Genomic DNA, 10,255 nt, shown 5'->3' on the forward strand with positions numbered 1-10,255 from the left:
TTTCTAAGAACTAATTAATATTATATGTATTTTGTTCCACTATATTTAGTTATAAAAATTTTATTTATTTCTAATGCTTATATTAAAAACAAAAAGAAAATTTAAATTAGCGAATTTTAATCTATATATATATATATATATATTTTGATGAATGTGATATTTTTTTATATAAATAATTTAAAAAAAAATCTAATAGTTGATCTATTATCTTTTTGGTTTTAGTCTAAATTAAATATTTTTTATTATTTTTGGAAAGAAAATTTTTTGAGAAATTTAATAATATGTGATGAGGAACACCGAATAAATTATACAGAAATCAATTAAAACACAACATGAAAAAATCTTTAACAAAAGATGAAATAGGTGTCTTTATCTGAGTGGTCACCTTAAGGATAAATTAAATCAGTTAGCATTATTTAGTATATTATAGAATATTACATCTTTATGATTTCAATTCTCTTAATACTTATAACTATCTTTTTATATTGTATCATTTTATACAAATTGAATAGACACAAATTCTTTCACTATTGTTCTCTCTTATCTTTTTTAACATGGTATCAGTGTTATCCTCCTTGAGGAGGATATGTTGATATTCTTCTGGTAAAATTACCGTATTTTTTATACTTTTTTTTCATGCCATTTTCCCCCTTCTCTTTTATCAATGCTTTGATGCTTTTCTTACCTTACTAATTAGCTCATTCACTACTTACTTATTCTCATGGAGAAACTATATGTTTTTTGTCACCTTCCAATAGTTTGCCATCTTTTCACACTTTGTCACTTTTCAACAGTTTTCTAGCAGTTCGCCATCTTTTCAGTAGTTGGCCACTCTTGGGCAGTTTCGTCTGCACTTTCCTTGTGGCAGTTCCGTCTGTATTTTCTTGTGGCAGTTCCGTCTGCGTTTTCTTGTGGTAGTTTTGTCTGTGCTTTCTTCCGACAGTTTCGTCTGCGCTTCCTTCTGCCAGTTTTATCTGCGCTTCCTTTCGACAGTTTTGTTTGCACCCGTTCTATCAGTTTATGCATTTTTTTATTTCGTTGTTTTAATACGTTTCAAATTCAAGTTGTCACTTACTTGAGTTTGAGGGGGATGTTATAACATAATTAGGATCAATTAGATCAATTAGCATTATTTAAGCATATCTAAATATTTATTATAGAATATTACGCCTTTATTATTTTAATTCTCTTAACACTTATAAATACCCTTCTATATTGTATCATTTCACACAATTTAAATACACACAAATCTTTTTTCTACTGCTCTCTCTTGCCTTTCTAACATGTTAGAAAGGGTAAAAGAGAATAATAGAAAAAGAATTTGTGTGTATTTAAGTTGTATGGAATGATAAAATATAGAAAGGTATTTATAGATGTTAAGAGAATCGAAATAATAAAGACGTTATAATAAGTATTCAAATAAGCTAAATAATGCTAACTGATCTGATTGATCCTAATTATACTCGAACATCCCCTTCAAACTCAAGTGAAACTTTTTTAAAACAATAAAATAAAAAAATGCATAAACTGAAAGAACGGGTGCAGCCAGAACTGTCAGAAAAAAGTGCAGACAGAACTATTGAAGAAAGTGCAGACGGAACTGTTGAAAGAAAGCGCAGACAGAATTGTCACAAGAAAAAAGACGGAATTGCTACAAAGAAATACAAACGAAACTGTCAGAAAGAAACACATAAGAAACTGCTGCAATAGTAGCCAATTGCCCAAAAACTATTGAAAAGATGGCGAACTGCCAGAAAATTGTTAAAAAAATGACAAACTATGGAAAAACGATGGAAAACATTTGATTTTTTTATGAGAATAAGTAAATAGTGAATGAGTTCATCGGTGATGTGAGAAAATATCAAAGCATGAACAAAACAGAAGGAAAAAGTGGCACGAAAGAAAAATATAAAAAATACGGTAATTTCACCAAAAGAAAAACAACCTATTCTCCTTAAGAAGGATACCATAACTCTGAAATCAAGATAGAAAGGACAAAAGAGAACAATAAAAAAAATTTATGTGTATTCAAATTATATAAAATAATATAATATAAAAAAATATTTATAAGTATTAAAAAAATTAAAATAATAAAAATATAATATTTTATAATAAATATTCAAATATATTAAATAATTATAATCAATCTTAATTATATTCGAATATCCTTATTGTTAGACATTACTAAAGGTGTTTGGGACGATATTGAAACAAAGTTTCAATTTTAATATGCGGTAAATATTTCTAAATATTAAGGCTTGTAAAATCATATTACTCGTTGGGAGTTGTATAAAATAAAAATATAAGAATTCAACTAAAAAATTTCAATTATAATATGTATATACACCAAAAATTATTCACTAAATTATTTGTCATTCAGGTCAAATATATATTAGAATATAAAATATATTTTAAAAATTATATAAAATAATAAATATAAATATATACAAAAGATTAATTTTTAATTAGTATATAGTACTTTTTAACAAATATAAATAGTGTGATAATTGATATTTGTATTTAATATTTTTTTTAAATTATATTAAATATATACTAAAATTCATTATTAAAATTAATTACTATTATAAAATATATATTAAAATATAAAATATATATAAAAAATAAATTAAATTATATATTTTTATATATAAATACATAATAATTGACTCTTTTAGTATATATCTAGTATTTTTATTTTACTTTTCATTTTGTTTATTTAATTTGTTGTGAGGGAATGAGGGAATGAGTTGTAAAACAGCGAACCTTAGCATGGGCAACAAGGACAATGCACCTTATCCCATTCATTTCAATTCATAATTTCAACCCCAAAAAACAAAAAAATAAAAATAAAAATAAAAAAAATAAAAAAGAAAGAAACCCTCACCACCAATCCACTCTTTCTCTTTCACACCCTCCGATCAAAAATGGAGAACACCACCAACACCAACAACACCCACCCTCACCAGCAGGCCCAATCGAGCCCATACCCAGGCCCACCAACACTCCCACCACCTCCCACCACCACCACCGTCGTCCCCGGAGGCGCACCACCACCGTCCTCCGCCGCACCATTCCACCACCTCCTCCAGCAACAACAGCAACAGCTTCAGATGTTCTGGTCCTACCAGCGCCAAGAAATCGAACACGTCAACGACTTCAAGAACCACCAGCTTCCATTGGCGCGCATCAAGAAGATCATGAAGGCCGACGAAGACGTTCGCATGATCTCCGCCGAAGCCCCAATCCTCTTCGCCAAAGCCTGCGAGCTCTTCATCCTCGAGCTCACGATCCGTTCATGGCTTCACGCCGAAGAGAACAAGCGAAGGACACTTCAGAAGAACGACATCGCCGCCGCCATTACGCGAACCGACATCTTCGATTTCTTAGTTGATATTGTTCCCAGGGACGATATCAAGGACGATGCGGCGGCTCTCGGCGGTATTGTGGCCGCTGCTGCGGCGGCTACTGCCAGTGGTGTTCCGTACTATTATCCGCCCATGGGCCAGCCCGCAGGCCCGCCTGGTGGCATGATGATTGGCAGGCCCGCAGTGGACCCGGCAACGGGGGTTTACGTGCAGCCGCCGTCGCAGGCGTGGCAGAGTGTTTGGCAGACTGCTGCGGAGGATGGCTGCTATGGGAGTGGCGCCACCGCCGCTCAAGGGAATCTTGATGGACAGAGGTATGCTATTTCTATTTCTAATGCATGCTTCAAAGTTTCCATTTTTATTATTGCTTTAGGGGTGTTTTTTTTGTTGAATTTGTTATCCTTAATTATGGTCTCGAGATTGGTGCATTGTGAATTGCCGAGGAGATGAATGATGATAGAAAAAAGAGGAGGTTTGAGGTGCTTAGTGTTGAGTTTAAGTAGATCAATTGAAGAGTTTTGTGTAGCTAGAATACTTTCAAGTTAGAATTTTGAACGGGAAAAAGGTTCTTTTGTGTGTGTGATGATGGTGTTTAGGGGACAGAGGTATGAATGCATGGTTTCTGGGAATCTCTTTCCTTTTTATTTGGATGTGCTTGTGTTGCTCTAATGTGTTGATTTTTAGTTATTGTTATTATTATTTATAATTTTAATTTTTATGTTTGGTTTAGGTGTTTTCATGTTTGTACATCCTTTTCATTTATTTATTTATTTATTTATTTTAAATTGAAGAGGCTCAACACATGATGGAGTGAAGTAACAGAACTTTGTAGTTTATGTTAAGTTAGGTCTTGAATTGGTGCATTTTGGATTGGTGAGGCCGTGAGGGAGAAAAAAAGCTTTGAGAATCTTCATTCCTAGTGAACTGAGTTTTAGAACTTCTAGCAGATCAGTAGAAGTCTAGAAGACTTGATGTAGTTGGAATACTTTTGGTTTAGGCTTTTCTCATATATATATATATATATATATATATATATATATATATATATATATATATATATATATATATATGAAATAAGGTGCTGGGTTTGCAGCATTGTGAATGTTATAAAATATAAAACTATCTTTTGAGGAGCATTGTCACTACTAGGGTATGACTTGATTACTAGAAGAGTTGATACATTTCAAATATGTTTAGTTTGATTGGACCAGAATTTTTTTGTGTGTGTTTAGAGCACGGATGATCTTATTGTTATTGATTCTTTTGGTGTTGGTAGTACTGTCTTTTAAATTGTGGAACAGGGAGAAAATGGTCATTTCTTTACATTTTTCTGGATGGAGAATGGAAGGAGAGGTTTTTTCAAGTCTTTGTGGGAGCAGATTTTGTCTGTTTGGGAATGGAAAATTTTGTTCTTTTGAAACTTCTGTCTAGTGTCTATGATTCATTTGTTTTCATATCTCTCACTGCTAGTTGGTTATGCTGAGCAAAGATGTTACGGGCCTTAGCTTTATGTGCTGTGGTTGTGATGCTTTGTTGTCTAAAGCATTGGCTTGGACTCTGCCAGCTTGTTGATTGCATTCTAAAAATGTACAGTGAGTACAACTCATGTTGCCCTTTATTTGTTATATTTATAGATGGTGCTGATTTAGAGTTAGGATATTTAAAATCCATTGTCTTCTCCGACTTAACACTAATTTGCGTGAGTGATTGATTTATACTGTTAGTAAGTGTCTTTTTCGTCTAGGTAAATTGATATGATTTATTTAAGATTTAAACCTACCAAGTATGGATTATGCGGAACATGAGTAATTCAACTCAGAAGAATTATCATTTTATTTGTTCTTGTAAATAAAGACACACAGGTCAAAATTATGACTAGAAACTGATCCAAGATTCATGATAAAATTGAATGAGCTTAAGAGTTTTTTGACCTTGCAAATTCAACTCTCTTTAGATCATGGGCAAGCTATTATAATTAAGAAGCTTTGCTAGCAATTCGCTTAGATCCTGAAGTATGGACTGTGAATATGTTGTGTTTGACACTTGCAAGGCCTAAATAATTGTGGTCTGTGGACTAGTTAGGGCAAACTCAATTGCAATAGCGCATTGGCAATGTGCAACGAAATAGGAATGTGCTGAAAATTTTTTTTGGGGGTTGTTTTTTCTTTTAGAAATGTTACAACAATGAAACAAGAATTTGTTCATAGCCATGATTATTCCTTTTCAACCATATGTTCTTGAATATGTATATTTAAAATTAATATAAAACTTGATTACTAATTTTCCAGATATAATATCTTAGTAACCTGTGGCCCTGTGTATTAATAAAATTGATTTCTGGTCCAAGTTTTATCTTGGTATTTCATAAAATTAAATCTCATTAGGCCATATAATAATGTGTCTTTTGGCCTATTAAAAGATTGGTTTATTAACAAACATCTAGCATATTGTCTAATAAAAATAGATGATATTTGTGCTTTACATTAGCAATCTAGTATATTAGTCTATAACTTTATAGGTTTCCTTGACCGTTCTAGATTTTTTGTGCATGGTTAATTATCTATCATATTAACTAGGAATTTTCCATTCCATTTCTGCCTAAAAATTCAACTAGAGTGGCTCAAATTGGTAGAAAGTTTGTGAGAACTATATTGTTCATATGACTGCAACTTGTGACCGGCTCGGTTCGTTCGTAAAAGTAGGTTGGGCGAGTCGAGCCAGTAAAAAAATGACTTGTTTATAAGCTGGCCAACTCGTTTAACTTGTCAGCTCATACTAGTCAAGTCAAGCCAGCATTTCCTTGGCTTGGTACTCATGATGAGCTGGCTCGAATGTGCCCGCCTACCTGCTTGATAGGTCTAGAAAATTTTGACTGTGTAGTCATACATGGCCCTGTCAAGATTAAAAGTTATTAGAAGGTTACATAATCACTTTAAAATGTTACATGGCTATATATTTTAATTTTTCTGAATCTTTGTTCATACTTATATGTTATTCCATACTGAGATATGTTTAGTTCTATATATTAGGTTTTGTTTATTTTGCATACCTAACATCTGGCAATGGTTTTGATGCCTCTGATGGTTTTCTTTATATTCTCTCTGCAGCTGAGCACTGTTGTGAGTTGGGATCTTGTCGATGCTGAACAATGTTTTTGGATTGCTTGCGATTTAGAGATGGTTTGTTAACTTAAATTTTATGGGAAGACAATGTGAACCTGTTTAACTTAAATGTACAACGGCAATGATGTTAACAACTTTTTTATGTACAAAAATTTGAAACTGAATATTGATCTTTTTCTGTGCAATGCTCTGAGACAGTTGATCAAGACTCTGTTTAATGTTTTATGCTCAGAAGCCCCACTAATGCATGCTACTTCATACTTGCCACATTTGCTTCATTCCTAATCTTACTGTTTTATCCATATTTGCTTCAAACGATTTACATGTCCACAATTATCAAAATGACGTCGTTTTTACTTTGATTGGGTTTCAAAAACAAACGACGTCATTTCACCATTGTCCAGCACGGCAAGGGAGTGTCAACTCATCACTCTGTTTGTTGAGTCACTCTCAAAAAGGAATCGGGGGACCATTAGGGTGTCTGGAGTTTAATCTCGAGAACGACAATAGTGCAATTGGAACCGCAATACTAAATCAGTGCACGAAGTGAATCATAGTGACAACTTTGAAAATTTAGTCATGTAATAGATAGATATAATTATGGAGGGTGTTTTGGTAGTTGCAAGGACATTTAGTTATTCTTAGATAAATTGGAGTTGAACAAAAGGACGGAAATTAGGGTATAGCGGATCGGATATGATATTCGCGTTTTTTTTTTTTGGACGGATTCGATCCACAAATGTACGAATCGAATATCGGATATATTCGCATAATTGAATCTTTTCTTTTTAATTATATTTCTATGTAAAAAATTCAATAAAAATATTTCTTTTACATTTTTAAATTTATTTATTTCTAAAATATTTTTAATCAAATTTTTTCTAAATAACAAAAATAAAATAATACAATATATGAATAATAATTACTAACTAAAACATACAAATAAGTAAATATAATACCAAACATATATATATATATACACACAACAACAACAACAACAAAGCCTTGTCTCACTAAGTGGGGTCGGCTACATGAATCAAACGACGCCATTGTGCTCTGTCATATATCATGTCTACAGAGAGACCGTTTACATGTAGATCTCGTTTGACCATATCATGGATGGTCTTCTTGGGTCTTCCTCTGCCTTTCGCCCTTTGTCCACCTTCCATCTCATCCACCCTCCTGACTGGATGTTCTATCGGTCTTCTTCTCACATGTCCAAACCACCTGAGACGCGATTCAACCATCTTTTCCACAATGGGTGCTACTCCGACTCTCTCCCTTATATCTTCATTCCTTATTTTATCCAATCGCGTATGACCACTCATCCATCTCAACATCTTCATCTCTGCCACACTCAACTTATGTTCGTGCTCCCTTTTAACCGCCCAACACTCCGTACCATACAGCATAGCCGGTCTTATAGCGGTGCGATAGAATTTACCTTTAAATTTTAAAGGCACTTTTTTGTCGCATATAAAACCAGATGCACTCCACCATTTTGACCAACCTGCTTGGATCCTATGATTTACATCATGTTCAATCTCTCCATTATCCTGTATGATGCACCCAAGATACTTAAAACTTTTAACTTTTCATAGGATGTTCTCTCCAATTTTCACCTCTATATTGGAGTTTTTCCTTCTCAGACTGAACTTACATTCCATATATTCCGTCTTGCTACGGCTTATGCGCAGACCATACACTTCTAGAGCTTCTCTCCATAACTCAAACTTCTTATTTAGGTCTTCCCCTGACTCTCCCATAAGGACGATATCATCGGCAAAAAGCATGCACCATAGCACAGGCTCTTGGATGTGCTCTGTGAGTACTTCCAAGACTAATGTGAAAAGGTATGGACTTAAGGATGATCCCTGGTGTAATCCTATACCAATAGGGAATTCCTCTGTCACACAACCTTGAGTCTTCACACTAGTTGTGGTCCCATCATACATGTCTTTAATTGCCCGAATATATGCGATCCTTACTCTCCTCTTTTCTAAAACCTTCCATAAGACCTCCCTTGGTACCCTATCATACGCTTTTTCCAAATCAATAAACACCATGTGTAGATCCCTTTTATTACTACGATACCTCTCCATCATCCTTCTTAATAGGTATATCGCTTCAGTGGTAGATCTACCTGGCATAAATCCAAATTGGTTCTCTGTTACTTGTGTCTCTTTTCTCAACCTCCGTTCTATCACCCTTTCCCATAACTTCATAGTATGACTCATAAGCTTAATCCCTCTATAGTTTCCGCAACTTTGTATATCCCCCTTATTCTTGTAGATAGGTACCAAGGTGCTCTTTCTCCACTCATCAGGCATCTTCTTTGACCTTAAAATCTCATTAAAAAGCTTGGTTAACCAGTTGATGCCTTTTCCTCCAAGACCCTTCCAAACCTCAATCGGGATATTATCAGGTCCTACTGCCCTGCCATTTTTCATCTGCTTTAGAGCCTCTTTTACCTCGAAGTCTCGAATCCTTCGATAGTAGTCAAAGTTTTGATCTTCTTCCCTTGTGCATAATCGACCAAGGCTCGGAAGAGTCTTCTGTCCCTCATTAAATAACTCATAGAAGTAGCTCTTCCACCTTTCATTAATATTCTCCTCTTGAGCCAACACCTCTCCATTCTTATCCTTTATGCACTTAACCTGATCCAAATCTCTCGTTCTTCTTTCCCGGCTCTTTGCAATTCTATATATACCTTTTTCTCCTTCTTTCGTGCCCAAAGACTAGTAGAGACCCTCATATGCTCTTGTTCTTGCTTCACTTACAGCCACTTTTGTCTCTTTCTTAGCCGCCTTATATTTTTTCCAGTTATCTGTATTGCGGCATAAAGACCACTCTTTAAAGCATTCCCTTTTTATCTTTATCTTTTCTTGTATACTCGCATTCCACCACTAGGACTCCTTGTCTCTTGGTCCTATTCCTTTAGATTCACCAAAACTTTCTTTTGCTGTTCTTCTAATAACTTCTGCCATCTCCCTCCACATCTCTTCCACGCTTCCATTCCCATCCCACTTTGCCTCTTCTCCTACCCGTCTTAGGAAGCTTATTTGTTCCTCACCTTTCATCCGCCACCACCTCGTCATTGGGTTCTTCGTATAATGTCTTTTCCTCAACTTTTACTCAACGCGAAAATCCATGACGAGCACCCTATGTTGTGTTGTCAAACTCTCTCCCGGGATAATTTTACAGTTAATGCAAAATTTTCGGTCGACTCTCCTCAACAAGAAGAAGTCGATTTGAGAGCTTGTCATGCCACTCTTATAGGTTATAAGATGTTCGTCTCTCTTTTTAAAACATGTATTTGCGATGAGAAGATCAAAAGTTGAGGAAAAGTCCAAAATAGTTTTACCCTCGGTATTGATCACCCCGAAACCATGGCCTCCGTGAATACTCCCATATCCAGTCACTTCTCTCCCAACATGGCCATTTAAATCTCCTCCTAAGAAAATTTTATCTCCCAAAGGTATGCCTTGAACCAAACTCTCTAGATCCTCCCAAAACCTTATCTTGTATTGTTCGTCCAAACCCACTTGCGGTGCATAGGCGCTAATCACATGGAAAGCACCTCCCTCCACCACAAGTTTGATAGAGATGATCTGATCTCCCACCCTCTTGACATCTACTATGTCCTTCTTCCACTGCTTATCCACAATTATTCCAACTCCATTCCTATTCTTCACCTTTCCTGTATACCAAAGTTTGAAACCAGAAGAATCCAACTCCCTAGCCTTTGCACCAACCCATTTTGTTTCT

General features: G+C 34.8%; 1 protein-coding gene across 2 annotated transcripts; it reads left to right on the forward strand.

Moving 5' to 3' along the window:
• Positions 1-2,705: 2,705 nt before the first annotated feature.
• Positions 2,706-6,754, forward strand: LOC112708147 (nuclear transcription factor Y subunit C-1). Of its 2 annotated transcripts, none has more exons than XM_072201790.1 (2): positions 2,706-3,679; positions 4,836-6,754. In XM_072201790.1, the coding sequence occupies exons 1-2, from the start codon at positions 2,925-2,927 to the stop codon at positions 4,846-4,848; spliced, it is 768 nt and encodes a 255-aa protein (XP_072057891.1). In that variant the 5' UTR covers positions 2,706-2,924; the 3' UTR covers positions 4,849-6,754. The 2 variants fall into 2 exon arrangements, with proteins under 2 accessions (XP_072057891.1, XP_025616091.1); XM_025760306.3 differs by having other exon boundaries at positions 6,473-6,754.
• The last annotated feature ends 3,501 nt before the right edge of the window (positions 6,755-10,255 follow it).

The sequence above is a fragment of the Arachis hypogaea genome, chromosome 8 (genome assembly GCF_003086295.3).
Source record: "Arachis hypogaea cultivar Tifrunner chromosome 8, arahy.Tifrunner.gnm2.J5K5, whole genome shotgun sequence".
Lineage (NCBI taxonomy): Eukaryota > Viridiplantae > Streptophyta > Magnoliopsida > Fabales > Fabaceae > Arachis > Arachis hypogaea.

What these genes read in the sequence shown, in the direction of transcription:
- LOC112708147 (XM_072201790.1), top strand. Translation starts at nt 2,925, where the DNA reads ATGGAGAACACCACCAACACCAACAACACCCACCCTCACCAGCAGGCC.